Source organism: Rousettus aegyptiacus, unplaced genomic scaffold, assembly GCF_014176215.1.
Source record: "Rousettus aegyptiacus isolate mRouAeg1 unplaced genomic scaffold, mRouAeg1.p scaffold_m13_p_4, whole genome shotgun sequence".
NCBI classification, from domain to species: Eukaryota; Metazoa; Chordata; class Mammalia; order Chiroptera; family Pteropodidae; genus Rousettus; species Rousettus aegyptiacus.
In genome coordinates, this window is record NW_023416307.1 from 91,401,958 (window position 1) to 91,421,633 (window position 19,676).

Below are 19,676 nucleotides of genomic sequence, written 5' to 3' on the forward strand. Positions count from 1 at the left end.
ACATCATCTTCACTGCCCTAGAGCAGCTCTGGGAGCTCAGGATTATAAATGGACTTGGCAATGACTGTGTTCTCCTGTGTGAGAATTACTCTGTGGTTCAGAGGTCAGGAGACCCCTGTGGAAGGGAAGAGCTGACACAGGGAGGAACATATGTACATTCGTGTCTGGATATGGATACTGTTTTCTGTTCCTGTGAGACCCTGGTGCCACTCTGGCTTGCTACTAAGCACCTCAACCCAGCAGAGATGTATAAGGCACATTACCTCATGTGATACTGAGGGCACTGTGTAAGGGTCTTATGTCCATCTGACCACTGTAACCTTTTGAGAGATTAATTTTACAGTGGAAACTGAGTATCAGAAGTCTGAAGTGACTTGCTTAAAAGGGATGCTTAATAAAGGACTTGAACCCACATTATCTGGATTATGATCTCAGGAATCAGAGAAGAGTAGCTTATTCTTAAACAGGTGGGAACTGGGGACAGGTGCCTCTGGCAAGAAGGTCTGTGGCATGCAGGAAGGATAGAGATCCAGGAACACGTTCCTCCTGCTCTCTGCAGAGGCATCTTCACCCCTACTGGCTCGCAACTGTGCTACTGTTTTTTTTAGGCTAGAGCTCCTCAGTCTCCCTTTGGGGAACTCTCTCTCTGACACCCTCAGTCCATTAGTCCTGAAGCTGTGACTAGCTCAGGCTCAGGCACAGGAAATGAGACCTTTCCTTGGATTCTTAGGAAGAGAATCCCACTGGTGGCCAAGGGGACAGAATTAAGCCTGGAGATGTTGAGGCCGACTTTCCTTTATCCGATAGAGCCTCCCTGCAAAGAGAGCCCATGCAGAGGAAGAGCCTATGCAGCTAAGAGACAAAACATAAAAAAGGAATCCTGCTAACAAGTCTGAGCCTCTGGAACCCGCCACAGCTAGGGCTCCAAATCCCCCTCTGGACTTTTACATGAGCCAATGAAGCCCTGTTTTTATCAGCAGCAGTTTGAGTTGGATTCTGCCCCTGGTAACCCAAAGACCTGGGATAACTCTACCCCTCACCTCTACACTACACCTATGTATGCATTTTCTCATGCTCAAGGCACATAGCCAGGTCTCCTTGCACTGCAACTCTCAGTCATGACATGCAGTGGGGCACCACATACCACCAGAAGGTCGTTAAAAAGGAAGATTTCTCGCTGGTGCAATCCAAGTTTCTGGGGCTTATTTGGGTCTGGAACCTCGAAGAGCCGGCAGTAGCAGACCAGACGCCGGTGAGGCAGAGAGAGCACCTGTGTAGGGAGGGGAAAAGCAGCCCTCAGCCACCTGACCCTCCTGTGAGGGCTGGGCGGCACAGGACTAGCCTGGTGTGCTAGAAACCCAGCCGTCGGGCCTTGAGTTCAAAAATGCCTTCTCTAGTAAACCATGCAGAACGAAAAGTATTTTTTTGGCTTGTATCAATTTTCTCACTCTGTTCTCAGGAAGTCTCCTACAGGACCATGGTAAATACCTCCCTTCTTATAAGACGTCCATTCAATTCTTTTAGGCAGGTATCAGACTTCTTAGAGCAACATGCTCACATGTGAACCTCTAGCCAGAGAAGAATGCATGTTTTCTGAGTCCCCACAAAGTCCCCATTAGTCCCTGCAAACATTTTTCCTGAGATAGTCTACTCTAGATGAAGAAACTGAGGCACAGAGAGGTTGAGCAACTTGCCTCAGCCACACAACCAGCCAGCTGCAGAAACTTGGGAGTTTTTCTACTCCTAAAGGATTTTGATGCTTCTGCAGCCTGAAAGACCACGTTTAAACTCTTGAACCAGCAGTCACTGCTGTGGGACCTGACCTGACCCTCTGCTCTACACATTTGCCCTGAGTTCAGAGTCCCCACCTAGCTGCAGCCCAAGCTGTTCTCAAGGCCTGATGTAACAAACCATCAGGGAGGCCTAGTCGTGGCTCTGGAAGTTCTCAGGCTTACCATGCAGGAGACATAAGTTAGTAAGGAGACAGACAGCACATGCCTGGATAAGACCCCCAGCAGGTAAGCATGATCAGAGCCAGAAAATGTTAACTCTGCTAGGGGCACCCTGGTGGAGGGCACCCGAGCTCAGTGCATCAGGAAGACAAGAAAAGGGGAAGAAAATGTATGGCCCAGCCTGGCATGCTCAGGGAGCAGTGCTGTCTGGAGCACAAGTACAAAGGAAAGAAGATGGTGAAATGTGGGGCCAGAGAGGAGGGTGAGGGCAGGTCACGGAAGTATCAGTTGGCTTGGTCTCTAGGGGAAACTGGGAAGAGGCGGGTGGTCAGAGGGGTTTGTAAAGCTGGCTTGGCTGACCAGTGACGGGTAAAGACAGACACACGAGGGATGTGTCATGGGACTGCCAGGTTAGCCATATATATCTGTGCTCCAGGGGTGTGCAGACAAACTTCCTCAAGGTTGTGACAGTGTAAAGGGTCCTGATGCATGAGCAAGTTGTTGCAGGCAGAGCGTGGGCTGGGCAAGGAAGGAGAAGACCCTCCATTGCACACCAAGATCACTTGTTTCAGGTGCAGTATCTTGAGGTCTGGGGACAAGCCTTGGTCTCTGAGCTCAGTTGGACTCAGACAAGAGGAAAGGAGACTATCTGCTTTCAGAGCCTGACAGCACAGCCCTCCCAGTGCAGCCACGAACACTGGGTCTGCAGAGGTTCGAGGCTGAGATAATTATGAAAACCAAATTTCTTATTGCCCCAGAAATTAACTCAAGCAGCCAGACCTGTGGATCTGGGAGCCGGGAAATCTGACCACGCTGGGCACCCCCAGGGTGGGATATCAGCTGGAATGTGAAAGCAGAGGGATACTCACACAGCCAAGCCCATGATGCAGGGATCCAATCTGCATGGGGAAACAGTAAACAAAGAAAAAAGATATCAATGTTCCAAAAGATACACCCTGCCCTGAGAGAACTAACAGGCAATGCAAAGTCAAAGAAGCAATGTCCCTCCCACAGCACCTTTCCTTAGCTCAGTCCAGCCACACTCCAGGGGATAAGTGGGGGAGGACCTACTGCTAGCAGGCTCTGAGGGGGCTCTGAGGGCATTCTCAGGTCACCAAGGAACCACTGTACAACTCTGCCTGTTGGTTTGTTAAGCGCCTTAGGTTCTCTTCAATTTTAACCTGGAGCAAAGGCTCGTTAGTCCCAAATATCAGAAGCTACTTGAATCAAAGCAAGTAGGGGGTCTGGGGTCAAACTGAGAGGGTTGGAAAGGGTTGGTGAGGATCCCCGCACCTGCCAGCAGCTGCCCTGGGACACAGGGCCACCACATACCGGCTTCTTCCCCACGATGAGCTTCTCCACCTTCTGCACCTGGGACACATGGTCCTCATTGGTCTTCAGCTCTCGCTTGCGGATCCGCTCATAGATCCCGATCAGCGTCTCCCGGGGAATGTCCTCACCATCATCCACACCTGGGCAGGAGACAGCAGCCAGGCATTCAGCACCAAGCTCACCCTGAGTTACCACTTTCTAAACCAAATCAGAACAGCAATCCCTTTCATCAGTCCCAACAGAACCACAGACCTTCCATACCCACAACCAATGAACATCCTCAGTCATCCAGATTCCTCAGAATCCTTCCACCAGGGACAAAGCCAACACAGCCACCTGGACTAGTGTAGGGGGGGCTGCTCAGAGAGCTTGATAAATATTACCTTGCAGATCCTGACCACAGCCCTGTGGGGTGGGCATAACTATTCCCGTTCCACAGACACGAAAGCCCAGGCCCAAGCATGGGATTGAGGTTTGAGTGGGGGGAGGCTGTGTAGACAGGGTTTGTGAATTCAGGCTCCAATGGACCTGGGCCCAAGTCCTCACTTCACCCCTTGTTAGCCTTGTGACTCAATCTTTCTGAGGAAGTGTGAGCAGCTCATGGCATGCTCCACAAAATGAGAGCTCAGTGTGTCTGAGCAGTTTTGCCAGCTATTGTCCCAGCTGGGCAGAAGCTGGAGGCCAGGGCTCGAACCTGGTTGCCCTGACAAATGCACACCTTTTCTGTTACACCACCCTCAGAATTGCTGTGAGTAAAGAAACTCAAACCCATATCCATCCTTAGGCCTCAGACTGGCTCATGGTTTGATAACACACACTATTAATGAGGCTATGGGAGGGGGCATCCCATAGACTGCTGGTGGAATGGTGATATGGTGGGCAATTCGGCACTATCACAATTATAAATTCAAACACCCTCTGGCTCACTGATTACATCGGGGGAATTTATCCCATGGGACAGGATACATATACAAGGTTATTCACTGCAGCATTGTTTCCAAACAGAAGAAAACCAGAAATAACCCATTTACCCATTAACAGAGGACTGGTCAACCAATCATCACACACTGGTACAACAGAGTACTGTGCACCTGCAAGCAGCAATAAAGACCACAGCAAACCAACATAAAAATATTCTATTGGATTTAAAAACAAATTTATTTTTCAATCACAGTTGGCATACAATTTATGTTAGTTTTAGGTATATAGCATAGTGGTTAGACATTTATATAACTTACGAAGTGATTCCCCCCCAATAAATCTAGTACACCTGACACCCTAGTTATTATTTACTATATTCCCTATGCTGTACTTTACAACCCCATGACTATTTTTACAACTGGCAATTTGTTCTTCATCCCTCATCTTTTTTACCTAGCCTCTCCAAGCCCTACCCGTCCCCCAACCTGGCAACCATCAGTTTGTTCTCTATTTCTATTAGTCTGTTTCTGTTTTCTTTTTAAGATTCCACATATAAGTGAAATCATACGGTATTTCTTTCTTTAACTTATTTCACTTAGCATAATACCCTGTAGGTCCATCCATGTTGTCAAAAGTGGTAAGATTTCATTCTTTTTTCTGGCCAATATTCCACTGTATATATGTACCACATCTTCTTTATCCAATCATCTACTGATGGGCACTTAGGTTGCTTTAATATCTTGGCTATTGTTAATAATGCTGCAGTGAATGTAGGAGTGCATGTATCTTTTAATTTTTTTCATCCCTTTACTTTCAGTCTGTGCGTATCTTTCAATCTGAAGCAAGTCTCTTGTAGGCAGAGTATATAAGGGTCTTGTTTTCTTACCCATTCAGTCACTCTTATGTCTTTTGATTGGAGCTTTAGTCCATTTATATTTAAAGTAATATCAACATGTATGTACTTAGTGCCCTTTTATTTTCATATCTTTAATCTTTTTTCCCCTCCTTCAAGAAGTCCCTCTAACATTTCCTGTAATACTGGTTTGGTGGTGATGAATTTCTTTACTTTTTTTTGTCTGGGATCTCTTGGATTTATTAAATAAAAATAAAATAAATAAATAAATGAATGAATACAGAAGAGGGTTAAACCAATCATGGAAGTCTATACTTGCTTTAGTAGAGGAATTTTGAGTGGGACTTCAGGAACTAAACACTGAAGACTTCTAGGGGTGGAAAGTATGGCCAAGCAGATGGCAAGGGTGGAAGGCTCTGCTATGGACCTTTTATATCTTCTGGGGTTTTTAAAACAGAATTTATTTTTAGAGCAGACTGAAGTTCACAGAAAAATTTGGGGGAAAGTACAGAGATTTCCCATATACCCTCTGCTTCTGCATCAGCCTCCACCATTATCAACCTCTCCAACCCAAGTTGTTCATTTGTTACAAATGATGAACCTATACCTCATAATCACCCAAAGTCCACAGTTTACCTTAGGGTTCACTCTTGCTGTTGTACTTTCTATGACAAATATATAAAGACCTGCATTCATCACCGTAGTATCTATCATACAGGGAGTATTTTCCCTGCCCTAAAACTCCTCTGTGCTCCACATATTCATCCCTCCCTTCCACCACCCCTGGCAATCACTAATCTTTTTATTGTCTTCATAGTTTTGCCTTTTCCATTATGTCATATAGTTGGGATCATACAGTATGTAGCCTTTTCAGACTGGCTTCTTTCACTTAGTTATATGCATTTATAGTTCCATGTCTCTTCATGGCTTGGTAGCTCATTTCTTTTAGGGCTGAATAATATCTCATTGTCTAGATATACCAGTTTATTTATCCATTCACCCACTGAAAGATGTCTTGGTTGCTTCCAGTTCTGGCAATTATGAAAAAGCTGCTAAAAACATCTGTGTGCAGGTTTTTGCATGGATGTACGTCTTCAACTCATTTGGGTAAATACAAAGGAGCATGATTTCTGGGTTGTATTACTTTCTGGCTTTGGAACTATGTGAAGATAATACCCAATTTAAAAAATATACATTAAAAAATTTTTAAACAAAAACAATAAAAAGAAAATACTGCTCATTTGGCTTCCATGCTGGTGAGCTATTCCTCTTCTACCAATCCTTGAAGCCCCACTGGAGAAATTGGAGTGAGTGATTCTAGAGAAAATGTGTGTCCAGTTGTGTGTATGCAGGGGGAGAGGAGGGCCTCTAAAAGAAAGCTAGACATGTGTCTGGCACAGAGTGCCAGCCTGGCTTTGGGAGATCAAGATCCTGTCTCCTCTGACACTCACTTGCAGTGTGATCTGGTCAAGTCCTGTCCCAGTCTGAGCCTTGGTTATTCCTTCTAAAGCACAAGGAAGATGGGGCAGAACACCCTCAAGTCCCTGGATTGAAAAGAGGTGATCTGGTGGGAACAGCCCAAGCTAGGTAGATAGAGCCAGCAGCTCACTCTACTGGTTTTAGGGTGCTCAGTCCCTACTCTGGGAAGTGGGATGATAACACCACCCTGTCTCCCAGACTAATGAAATGGCTGGGTGTAAAGATGAATACGAACCATGAGGCCACTGACAAGAGGGCAAATAACTGACTCGGCAGCCCTGTCCTTCCCTAAGTCTTCTGTCCTCTGGGCTAGTCATATCTGGCTCCTCCTGTTATTTCTCATACAGCTATCGACATCCTATTACAGAGGTGCCCACCACCAAGGGGAATCAGGATGGTTCAAATTCCAGGGAGAGCCCCATAGAGCCTCTATGGGAGAATTATCCTGCCCCAAGACAGGGGATGGCAGAACAGCAGTTTTACATAAATAAAGGAGAAGAGTAGACAATATAAATGGCTCAACAAGCTCACAGTTTGACTTGATTTAGATTAGCTTTTTCTCCTTTTATAAAAATATGGCAGCATTTCTAAGGGGATCTCAAGCCTGCTACAGCTGGAATGTCTCAAGAAGAAGAACATAGTTCCTACTATGCCTTCCAGGTACTCCAGGTGCATGAGGGACATGCTGTCAGCTAACATGGAGCCACCTGAAAGACAGCCGCTCTCTTTTCAATTCCTTCCCTACTTGATGCCAGGAGAAGGCCTCCCTTATTGCTGCCTATCTCACCAGCACCTATCTAATATGGACCCACCGGCTAAGGAAGAGAGGGCAGTCTCAGCCTCAGGGCCCAGCCAAAAACAGCTCTGGCTGGAATTAACAGTGGTGCTTTCTTTACATTGTATTCATTTTTATAATGACTGCTTATGTGTGGCAAATGCTACTGGTTTCCCATTTACAGTGATGACATAAGGTTGCTTTAAAAAGTATAGTTAAAGAAACAAAAACAAGCCAAGTCAGTTTTAAAAGGAACATGGAATGTAGGAGAGGAGTGGTGGGGCATTTGCTGTGAAGGGCACAGCAATGATGGGAGATAGGGTATGCTGGCCCCTCTATCTGGCCCCACCTGCTGGAGGCCTCAGGGTTCCCAGCACATGGGCTCTATTCCATGCTCCTGTACATCCTCCCAACCAGGTTTTGGTAAACCTGTGTCTGGCTTGGCACTCTGGCACTGTGACGAGCTGCTTTCTCAGGCCTTTGTCCCCCCATGAGAAACTTCCCTCCACCTCAACCTGTGAAACCCCTGTACATCCTTTACACCAAACTAAAAACATCACTTCCTCCAGAAGTGAGGCTACTTGCACCCAGAGAGCCAAGCATGCATTGCCCAATCTGTACCCCCACTATCTGTACCCTTAAGACAGCACTTGCTCTTTATGATAATTTGTGCTGTATTTGCACATTATTAGGATCAACGCTCCCTGAAGGCCCCTCTGCCGAAGAAGTGGGTGCGCTGGAGCCTGGCTCCCTTGTTCTCCTGCACCCAGCATGAGGCTATGTTGAATTCACCTCTCAGCCCCGCACTTGGCTAGTGCTCGTGCTCAGAGTGTTATCTGTGGGAGGCTATGCTTCGGAGCCCAGAGCAAGGAGAGCTCACCTCGGAGGTTCTTGACGAAGTCCTCCAGCTTCATTTTGCGCTCGGGCTTGACGTTGGGGCTGTACATGTCCGTGTTGAGCAGGATGATGGCAAAGGCCAGGATGAAGATGGTGTCTGGGTTCCGGAACTGCCGCACTACCCCAGGGTTACAGATGCAGTACCGCTGGCTGGGGGTCAGGGTGGGGGAAGAAGGTCAGGGCCACCTCAGTCAGGGCTCTGCCCCTTACTCACGATAGCCGCCACAACTAGCCTAACACTAAACAGCTGAGGCTGGTCACTGCTCTCTGAGGCTCAGCTTTTGCATCTGGTAAATAGGGATAACACTTGCCTGGCAGAGAGTCCACCATGCCTATCCACTCACTCCTTCTTACTTTAGTTATATTCCACCCACCTGTACTATAGCTGGCAATGGTTCTCAGGGTGAAGACCACATTCTCCAATCTCCCTAGGAGCTGGTACAGCCAGATGACTAAGTTTTGGACAATGGGATGTGGGCACTTCCAAGACTGTACCTTAAAAGGAAGGTGTGTGCCCTGTACTCTCTTTCCCTGCCTGAAACAGCAATTTGATAGTGGGTGTTGGACCTGAGATGAAAGGAGCCTGACCTCCTGCACCAGCTCAGAGGGAGATGCACTTCTATCTTGTTTCAGCTGTGGCTGCTGGGGCACCTTTGTATGGCACCTGAGCCAATAGCCTCACTAACATATTCTGCCTCACTGAGTCATCTGCTTACTGTCCTCACTGCTTTACCCACTGCGCCCACCTCCAAGAGGCTCCCTCTACCGGTAACCTCGTGGAGGGGTGAGTGAGATGGGTCGAGACAGAGAAGAGAAACCAGGCGAGGCAACATGACTGAGGTAGCAGCCATCAGTGCTCAGATAATGTAGACTCCAATTCTGTCTTCCCTGTTAGTGCCATCCCCTCCAAGAGACCCTCCTGAAAGGAAGTGGCTGAACATCCCCCTGGGGCTGTCCTCTTCCTATCCCCTAGTTCCTCCCTGGCCTCACCACTGGTGCTGAGCCAAGAGGTCTGGGTCAGCAGCTGACCAATGTCTGCCATGCCCAGCATGAAGCACAGAAGCCCCTACACAGCCAGAGTACATATAGTACTGGGATGAAAGACTGTGGAGACAGACGACCTTGAGTGCAGGCTCTCTGTAGCACCCACACATCCTAAGTGGTTTAAGCCTTCAACCCTGTCTAGGGTAGGTACTCTTGTTATCCCCACTCTATAGGAAAGGATATGAGGCACAGAGATGTTAAGTAAAAAGCACAAGGTCACACAGCTGGTAAGTGGTGGAGTGGGTGTAGAAACAGGCCACGTGGCTCTGCAGCTTGAGCTCTGAGTCACTATGAGGGAGTGGCTGCCCTTGAAAAAGGGTAAACAAATGATAATACAAATGGATTCATAAATAGATGAGGTTCATAAGGACTTGGAGGAAGACAAAGACTGTTTAAAACCCTGGCTATAGCACTGACCAGCAGAACACCTGGCATTCAGGTGGGGCTGCTGCCTCACTGTGGCCCACACAAGCTCAGGGCCACCTGACCCTGCATAAGGAAGGCGGCAAAGGGAATTCAGCTTGTAAGCTAGGAATCTTCCTCGACACCCTCTCCCTGACCCTTTCCCCTTGCCCTGCCCTGGTCCCAACCTGAAGGCCTCAATGAGCCGCTCCACCTTCTGAGCTTCCCCCTGGACCCGGATGTGTGCCTGGAACTTCCTGAGGGCTTCATCCAGCTCCATGGTAGAGAAGTCCATCTCATCCACCACGCAGCTGAAATGGGACAAAGGCCATGTCAGGGTCCTCTGCCTGCACAGCCTCTGCTGGCCTTCCCATCAGGGGAGGTGAGCACCTGCTTGCAGAGGGTAGAGCACAGAAAGGGTTGGTGAAGGAAGGGCTGTGAGTCACACTGAGGGCAATGGGAACAGGGCTGCCACTTGTCTGAGAGGGCCCACCACTTTACTTCCTCCAATCAGCAAACACTTCAGATTATGGTCAAAGATCCCCATGCTTCCAAGGCATCTATGAACCCCTAAAACTAGGAAAATGTTATATCTATGAGTGCGATTTTTACATACAGGAAGCCACAGGATATGGCTATTCTCGATAAGGCCCCTTGGTGCAGAAAACACATTTCCAAGCATGTACATTACACTAGGAACATAGCAGACAAAATGCACAAGTCTTCTCATGTTCTGTGAGGGAAGTGAGGAGCACGCTCCCATCTTCACGAGGAGGAAGTGGAAAAAAGGTCACCAACTTGACAAGCAGCGATCTCAAACTGAGCCTGTTCTCTCATGTCCAAGGGTATGGGGAGAGGTGGCTGGGTTTGGCTGGGTGTTTTTGAGAGGTGCTTCTGAGGAGTGGTGCTGTCCTTGTCTGCCAATCAGAAGGGATTAGAGAGCAGAGCTTGGGGAGGCTTCTGGTAATCAGCTTTTGGTTGGTTCTAATCTTATCACAGTCCCACCTCATAGTAAAGCCTGCTTTGTCCTCTGATCAGGATCCCTAAACATAGAAGGTGGGGTCTGCACCAAGGACCCATGTGGCAGGTTCTGGTGTCTGGTTTATCTGTTTGTAATGAAGCCATGGTTACCCCCTTGGGGGCTGCAGTGGCCTCGGCCATGGGGGATCCAATCTCATTCTCAGGGCCCACCCTCTGCTGGGGATGATGGGCCTGGAATAAGCTATAGTGCCCCAACCTTCTCTGAGCACTCAGGGCCTCTTGAGGCAACGGTCTTTGTGAGGAAAGGTAGGGACCACGTGGGACAATCTGCTGACCAGCATCAGATTAAGATGCTGGTGTGGAGAGTAGGGCCAAGGGGAGTCTCACTACTTCCGGAGGCTGCTATTTTCTGATCTAAGGAGAACAATGCACGGATCTCCAATGGACCAGAAGCCACTGTGGAAGGGGGCATAGAGGGGAGCACAGAAATAGCTGTAGGGGAGGGGGGACTAGACCGAGATGGTCTTAGGCCTGATTCACAAAGGATCTCATCTGCTTTCCCCTGAACCATTTCCTCACACTGATTTAAAAGTGGGGAGAGGGGCATTAGCCATACTAACAACACAGCAGGCTTTTCCCAATGAGGCCAGAACTGAAAATCTGAGCAGGAAGAAAGCAGCCCAGGTGAACAAACCTAGTCAAAGAAGGGCACAGATGTAATTCTGCTAGGTGTTGGCAACATGCTAGCCACATATCAGCTACCACCAAAGGCCCTGGCTCACTGCATCTTCTGTGCGTGTGTCTGCGTATGTGTTGTGTATATGACTGAATACTCATGTAGTGGCGGCACCCAAGGGTGGATGCCCACATGTACATTCATATACTCATTGGGTAGGGTGGCACCCAGGCCAATCCTTCCCCCTCTGACCCTGGGTTTTCTCACCTGTGGTACAAAGAGGCCACAGCACCCACCCACCTTCCCCAGGGAAGCATTTAGAGGCAGCAGCTACACATATGGCCAGGCCCTTCTTCATTGCAGAGATGGCCTGATCCCAGGGGCTAGAGAGATGAAAGGCACTGCTGTTGTTACTGATGGTTAACTCTTTGCCCTGCATTGATTTCTGTTCCTGGACTACCTGCCCAGGGTCAGCCATATCAGCTAATATCTGCTTGGGTCAGAAAAATCCTCAACAACAGGCCTAGAGATATTCCCCTAGGCAGAGTGAGCAGGACACCTGTACCAAGCCATCCCATTCCATTGGCTTTGGTTCCCCATCTGTGGAAGGGAGTCATCCATCCCTGATACCCACCCCCAAGGGTGGGATGAGGACACAGGACATGAACATAGTAAGTGCTTTATAAAGACAAGCATCAAATGCAGCTGCTTTTCTACTCAGGATAGTCTCAAGGGGGAATGGAGAGATTCAGCGTACATGCTGGGCAGGACTTCTCAAAACTGCCAGCAGCTCCTAAGGAGCTGGGAACTTGTTTTTCTGAAGGATTCCAAGTAGCTGAGTGCTAGAGCCCCCAGTTCAATGGGTTGGTGGAGTGTGGGGTCAGGAGGTGGAGGATGGACTCTCACACGCCCAGATCTGTGATCCAGGAGCAAGAGAGAGAGGCAGGGACAGAGCTCTGGGTATAGGACTGCCCACCTTGGAGGTGCTAGGGTCTCTCTGGGTCAGCTCCCCCTACTCCCTCTGAGGGTATATACCAGGGTCCTGACCTCCAATTCCGCCCCCCGACCCCCCGTGCTGGGTGGCTCAATCTGACTGGAAAGGGGTGGAGGTTCTAAGGGTACATACATGTAGTGGCGGCACCCAAGGGTGGATGCCCACATGTATGCATTGCAAGGTATGACGTGTAAAATGGTATGGGAGCATCTAGGATATAGAAAGAGGTAAGGGAGGATTCAGTGAATGTCTCAGCAGGTAGGGTGAATCTGACAGGTCATGGAGTCTGCCACAGAGATATGTCCAACCCCCAGCCCCAGAACTCACTCTAGCACGTCCCGGTTGAACTGCTTTTGCCGATTGCCCAGGAACTCGCCAATCATCTGCCGGCTCAGGCCCTTGCGCTGAAGCAGGAAGTGGGCCACCCCCACTGGTGTGTCAGGCACAAAGCCACGCTCGATGAGGTATTGGACACCCTTCTCAGGCTTCCTGCAGGGTGGGACAAAAGACAGGCTCAGCCCTGGCAGCCTGGCCCCCTCCAGGCTTGCTCTCCAATTTCACAGGTACTCAAGGTGCCCCAGCCAGACCTTAGAGACTCCAATAAGCCTTCCCTGTTGCACTCCAAGCCTGCAACATGGGGAAGCCCAAAACTGCCCAGACCCTGCACCAAGAGCAGGAAAGACTGGGCCAGCCACAGGAGCATGGCCATGGTTGTTGGAGCAGGGACCCTCCCCAACTGCCCTGCACTGCCTCAGACATTGGTCCCATATAGAACCAGCCCCTGCCCACCCAGCTCTATGCTCCCGAACTGGCATGGGGTCAGCCAAATCACCCATCAACTATAGGCCAGACCTGTCCCTTGCCCCAGCTGGCAAAGGTCAATGTTCTTCTGTCCCCTGGGAGCATGGAGGTGCGGGCCAGAGTTAACCTGCCTGTCAACCATGCATGTCCTACTAACAGCAGTGTCCAGCGGATACTAGATTTCCTAATGCAAGCAGAAGTGAACCTCTTGCAGCAAGGTGACTTTGCTATTTTTATCTTGGGACCACAGTCTGATCTTGTTCTCAGGAGTTGGGCAGGGAGCAGGTGCTGAAGAGGTGGCTCCTGGCACTGAAGTGGTAACAGAGTAGCCCTGTTCCGTCAACCCCTGCCAGGGCCCTGCACATATCCCATTCTCCCCCATGATTCTGGGGTCACTAACCAAGAACCACCCCACACTCCAAGCCTCACTAGCCACTCAGCCACTGATGCTGTGGCTAGAGTAAGTTATGCTTCCTCACCGACCAGCTCCACACTGGCCCCCATAGGACCCCAGCCTGCCTACCTCTCTTAACTTCTAGGTGAGCGGTCACCCCTGGGCCTGTGTTCCTATGTGGCAATGACTGGAGCACTGGTCTGAGACTCCCTTACTCAGGCACCCTGTGTCACTCACTCACCCCTGGCCTGCCTGGCCCCTTGAAGCCCTGTTACGGCGTCCAGGCCCAGACACAGCCAGCTCCTGCTTCCTCCTGCTTCCCCAGGTGGCTGCTCTCTCTTCTCTGACTCTAACAACTCCCTCTAGTGTTTACATACAATGTTGTGCAGCATCATGGACTTGCAGCACACAGGCTCTTCCATCCTTAAGAAGCTCAAAGCACAATGACAGAGTGGAACACACTGTAGAAAGAAAAGGCTAAGCAAGGGACCCCAAGCACAGAGATTCTTTCTAGATTAAGTGTCTCCTCTGTGCCAGACACCACTTGGGACAACAGCAGGGAACAGGGCCAGCCATGAACGTCCAGCACAACGGCAGGCTACAATCCAGTCTGAAGGGCAAAGGGACTGAGTAATGGCCACAGAATGTGGAGAAGGGCTCCTGCAGGTGAAGCAGAGGCTTTAGAAAAGGGCTCCTGCAGGTGACTTTCAGTGACCATAGTGATTAAGGAACTTTCTGGGTAGAAGCAACAGTGAATGCAAAGGCCTTAGGGTGGGAATGGGTTCTTCAGGATTCAGGACCAGGGGGCGCTCCAAGGTGGCTGAGAGTAGGAGTGCTGCGGGAGTGGGGAGAGGAGGGCAGGAGATGGGTGGGCCAGACTACAAAGTACTGTGCAGGCCACAGTGGGAGTCTGGTTTTCTTCTGAATGGGATGAAAAGTTCTGGTGTGTTCTGAATAGGGAAGTAATAGGACCTGATGTCCATGATGCTCCTTCTGGCTGCTCCGTGGGGAGTAAAGCTAGACCCAAGCTAGGAGACTCCCATAGGCATCCAGGCACGGCTGGGAGACAAAGCTAGTTTTGGATATAATTTGAGAGTAGAGATGACAATGTTTACTGTGAACCGAAGGGGCCGATTTTACCTGGCAGGTTTCAGGAAAAGAATCTGGGCCTTGACCAATGTCTAGGAGCAGGAAATGAATCTGGGCCTTGACCAGTGTCTAGGAGCTTGCTGAGCAACTGAGGAAAGGGATGGTGGCAGAAGGTATAGGTGAGGAGCTAGGTGGGGAGGCCAGGCCAGGCCAGGCTGGGGAGCTCCAGAGTTGGGATAGATAAGGCTGGCAAAGAGAGCCTCTGAATGGCTTTACACAGGGAAGTGACTGCCCTTGGGGTGACCTCTCTGACTGAACACAGCCAGTATACTGTACATCTGCTGGTACGAATCCTTTGCCATTTGGGACTTTGCTAGCCCTTGGCCACTCTCACCAGTATAGTGAGGCCCTTCCCATCTCCAATATGCCCTTGGGGGTCCTGCCAGGCAGTGGTCCTAGATCTATCTATCTGCTCCTACACAAAGCTTCCATGTTGACTGAAGAAACACATACTTGCATGTCCTGTTAGGTATCACACACAATGACCTGCTGGGTGAAGGGACAAATACAGGGGGGTAAGTTGTTAGTGCTGCCCACCCACTGCCCCTGCCCCCACCTGCCTCCCCTTGTGGCAATGAGGGGGCCACAAAATGTGCTTTGGCCAATGCACTGTGGGCAAAAGAGGTGCCTGGCACTTCCTGTGGGAGTGGCATCATCTCCTACAGCACCCTCTCTTGCCACCGAGAACCCGGAAACTAATACTCAAAGGATATCTCTGCCTGTCTTGGCCCTAAGAGACTTGATGAGCAGAGCCCTAGCCAACCTAATGGACACTGCCTTGACAGAGAAATTAACTTGTGCTGTGTTGGTATGTCAGAGCACAGACTGGCAGAGAAGGGTTAGTCCCAGATAGGGAAACTGAGTCGTTGGATGTCATGATCCATCCCAGGGCACAGACACAGTGGTGGTGCTCCAGTACCCTCCCCAACTGTGGCTTTTCTTTCTCTTCCTATGAAGGTACCACAGGCCTCTGTAAACTTCCATCTAGGACTCTGGGCTTTAAGAAGTGAAGAGGGCTCATCTGACTTTAGACCCTCAGTGTCTAGCAGGGGCCTGGCCTACACAGGGCATGCCCAACAAAAGAGAAACAAAACGTGCTCTGTATCCAGGCATAGGGACAGAAGCAACTCAGAGAATGGCTGCTTTACACTGTGTCATCAGGACTGTTTTAAAACCTTCCAGGGTCTCCCAATCCCTGCAGGATGAGTTCTTGACTTCTCAGTCCTTTGCTTTATTTCTCCATTCACTCCACAAACAGTTATTGAGTGCCTACTCCAGGCCAGGTACTGTTCTAGCAAATTTATGTCCAAATAAAGTTTCCATCCTTGAAAACATGGATCCTAGTTGGAACGTGATAAGGGAGGGAGATAAACTCCCATGATACAGAGGTACTCATAGCACAAGGGTCAAGGGTATGGCTTTAAGAGCCAGAAGCCTGGGCGCAAATCCCAGCTCCATTAACTAGCTGGGTGACCTAGGGCGAGTTACTTAACCTCTCTGAGCCTTACCTTCACCACATGTATAATGGCGACAGCGACAGTGCACACAACAGTTACTGTGAAGATGATATGTTAATGCCCTTGAGCCTCAAAAAATATTGATTATACAGTTAAAAGCAAAGGGTCGGTGATAGGCAAAATCCAGGTCCTGCCACAGTGACCTAGAAAAGGCATGGACTTTAGTGAGAAGAAGCAGGGAGGGACAATCAGGAAAGGCCTTCTTGGGCAGGTGGCAATGAACTGGGAGCCAGGAAAAGGACCCCTGCAAGAAAGAGAAGCCAATGCAAAAGCCTTATTTGACAGATAACAGATAACAAAAATGAGGGCACAGAAAGGTCAAGTAACTCAGCTCCAAGCTACCTAGCAAGAGTGCTTGGATTTTTAACCAACTCCTTTGCTCTAAGAAGTTCCTAAAATTCACTCTTCCCTCCCTATCCCATCGTCACTGCTGGAAATCCACTCTGTCCAACTCTTCTGATCCAGCTCTCCTCAATTTCTCTGTGGATTACCACCAATTATTCTTTTTCTAGATATTCTTTTTTTCACCTTCTAAGGGCCCAGCATCAAAATGTGCCAAGTGTAACAGTTTTGCCAAATACACTTGACCCGGTCTGCATCCTGGGCCCTGCTGTCTCCTTGCAAGGTTTTGACAGGACAGGCCTAGTGAGAAAGTCTGCAGCCCCACTTTCCTTATCTGCCAATAGCCTGGGCAGGCATTTCCATGTCAGCTGATGATTCAGACTCAGCTGTGACAGGCGAACACATGCAGACCACACCAGTGGCTTTCCTCAAAGCATCTCCTCTCCCTGGGCTATGAGCAGACAGTGGCAATGCTGAACTTCTGGGGCTCTCATGAGGCTGTACATAGTACTTAAGGATCACCAACTTGCTGTAAACAAATGCTGAGTGCTTTGTCTGCTCTTTTCCTAGCAAGAGCCTGGAGGGTCACAAATGGGCTTATCCTAGTTGCTTGAGCAGCTGAAAAGTGGAAGTGGACAGCTGCCCAGCACATTCCTGCCAGGCATCTGATTTCCCACCCCACCTTGAGCTCCATCCCCTGACCCAGCAGGCTGACCTCACTCCCAGCTTGGCCAGACAGAGCCTTGCATCCTGCCAACCACGGTGAGTAGTTCAGAGAATAGCCAGCAGCGCCAATGAGGGAGGAAGGTCTTTTGTCCTGATAAGGTTGCCCTGAGGTTGGACCATGAACCTGGGACAGAGGTTGGCCCCCCTGCACTGGTGGGGAGACCAGCAAGGAATGGGGCCGACTCTGGGGAAGATGGCTAAGAGACGTCCAACAGCTTTTCAGGTGCATGAACCATAAGGACTCTGCTTAAATCAGTTTGATTGTGTTCCTGTTACTCTAACAGAGAAGGCTCTGAATAACACAGAGACCAACACAAGGGTCTGTATACCTACAGTGCCTAACGATCCTCTGAGGTCAAGAAGCCAAGCTACCCTGGTAACTGCTCTCAGGCTGGCCACAGAAGTGGGATGGACTCACCAAGTTCAGAGGGACAACCCTGCATGCCTAGAAGTACCCTTCATTTTAGCAACCCAGGCTCAAAACCCTCCAATGTTCTACAAAGAAGCAGCCACCTTCCATTTGCTCATACACTTCCATGACTAGCAAGTTCACATTTACCTCAGGCTATTTTATCCAGTTTTGATAAAGTTCTTTCTGATATTGAGAACGCAAGCTGAACCGAGCTGCTGGAGTCCTCCTTGCACTTATCCCAGAGGGAAGGTGGAAGGATGACCCTCTAGTACGACTGATACACCCTGCAGGACCTGCCTTGACACTGCCTTCTGCCCTGAGGGACTTGACACTAGCACCCCAGACCTGGGAGAGGGTTATGGACCCCTGGATCTCTGAGGACTGTAAGGGCTACCAGCTGGAGGAGTAGCTCATGTTGAAGTGAATGAGACCACAATCTCCATGGTAGCTCAAAATATTCCTAAGAAAGCTGGTTATTTAAACTGTCAACATTACCAGCAATGACAAAAAGCTTTGGGAGCCATCAGAACCCTGGGGCCAGCATTTCTGGTTCTGTGGCCTCAAGCTGGGCCTGGACCTCTCTGAGCCCTGGCTCCCTAAAGCCAAACTTCACAGGATTACTGTGAAGATTCAGTGAGACAACACACGTGAAATGTTCGACACAGTGTCTCACACTTCGTATCTATATAGGCTATCGTCTTTGTAATTTTCATTAATCACAATAAACATGTTATATTCAAGGAGCACGAAGTTGGAGTTAGCAGATCAGGAACCCAACCCCAACTCTGCTGCTTATCAAAAGAGGCTGGCCAAGCCCTGCTTGCTCTTCTCACAGGCAATGCACAACCGACTCCTGTGGATGTTGGAAGGGTGAAATCTCAGAGCATGCCCCAGACCCACAACAGTGTTCTCTGCCTCCACCCTATAGCAGCTCCAGCAGGTAACAGGCATGCAGAAAGGAAAAGCAGGCAGGATGACGCCTGGCAGCTGGAGAAGAATAGAGGAGAGGCCTGCCTCCCAATGCAGGCTTTGGCCCAAGCTGGAGTTCCAGCACACTATCACACCAAGTGGTTGCTGAGGCCCTGCTTACATGCTCCTTAGAGTAAAGGCGATCTTATAAGGGCTCCTATTTTACCATGGGGCAACTCTGGGAATAAGGACACTCTTCCAGAGGTGGGAGAGGTCTGGCCTGGTCCACCTGTTGACAAAACCGGCCCTGACTACAATTACCTGGACCCTTGCCAGAAAATAAGTGGGAGAGACATGAAAGAGGGGAGATGGATACTTGAGCACAGGTACAGAGCACAAGAGCAGGGGTGGGCTTTAAATGCCCTCCATGAGCAAGTAGGTGACAGGCTGAGTGAAGGTCCTGTTGAGCATCTATCAGGGCTGTGGGGTGCCGACCCCAGCTCCCGCCACTGCTGCAGCCCCAAGACCACTGCTCCAAGACTGTGTGGCTTCCCATGAGTGGTGTGGCTTCACTTCCTGGAAGTGCCTCAGTTCACCCATCTGTAAAGTGGGGTTAACAACAGTCCCTACACCACAGGAGAACATCACTTAAAGTATGACAGGCTCATAAAACAGTGCCTGGCATACTGTTAGCACATGCAAGTATTAGCCATTCTTAATATTTATGACTGCTCTGTCTGCCAAACCGCACGTTGGGTTCTCCTAAAGTCCAAGGCCCTTAAAGCCCCCTCCCTCTTGGCATTGGCTCTGGTCACAGAAGCCCCAGCTGCCACCCACGAGCACCTCCTTGATGGTGGGCTCCAGGGGAAGCTTTTGGTTCTACTATCATTAATTATCACTAGGCCCCTGAGGGCAAGGACCCTGTGCCCATTTCCCAGGTGCAGCCAGTAAGGCTCAGAGAATGCAGGAAGTTATTGATACACACCAAGCTGGGGCAGAAACCTGCCTCTAGCTCCGAGACTCCAACCCTCCCTCCAGTGCTGTGAGCCAGATGATCTGCCCCAGAGCCTGTAAAGAACAGAATCTCAGAGGAACATCTGGATGTCAGGCTCCTCTAGCA

The 19,676-nt window shown here is 49.6% G+C and overlaps 1 protein-coding gene across 12 annotated transcripts in view; it reads right to left on the reverse strand.

Moving 5' to 3' along the window:
* Window positions 1-19,676, reverse strand: part of IQSEC1 (IQ motif and Sec7 domain ArfGEF 1) — a 379,222-nt gene that overhangs the window by 13,870 nt on the left and 345,676 nt on the right. For all 12 annotated transcript variants that reach the window (XM_036218802.1, XM_036218801.1, XM_036218804.1 and 9 more), the window contains 6 exons: window positions 12,634-12,795; window positions 9,844-9,966; window positions 8,193-8,359; window positions 3,285-3,424; window positions 2,822-2,851; window positions 1,145-1,270 (listed from right to left, as the gene is read on the reverse strand). In XM_036218802.1, coding sequence (XP_036074695.1) covers window positions 1,145-1,270; window positions 2,822-2,851; window positions 3,285-3,424; window positions 8,193-8,359; window positions 9,844-9,966; window positions 12,634-12,795 — 748 coding nt within the window. The remainder of the gene's footprint in view (window positions 1-1,144; window positions 1,271-2,821; window positions 2,852-3,284; window positions 3,425-8,192; window positions 8,360-9,843; window positions 9,967-12,633; window positions 12,796-19,676) is intronic.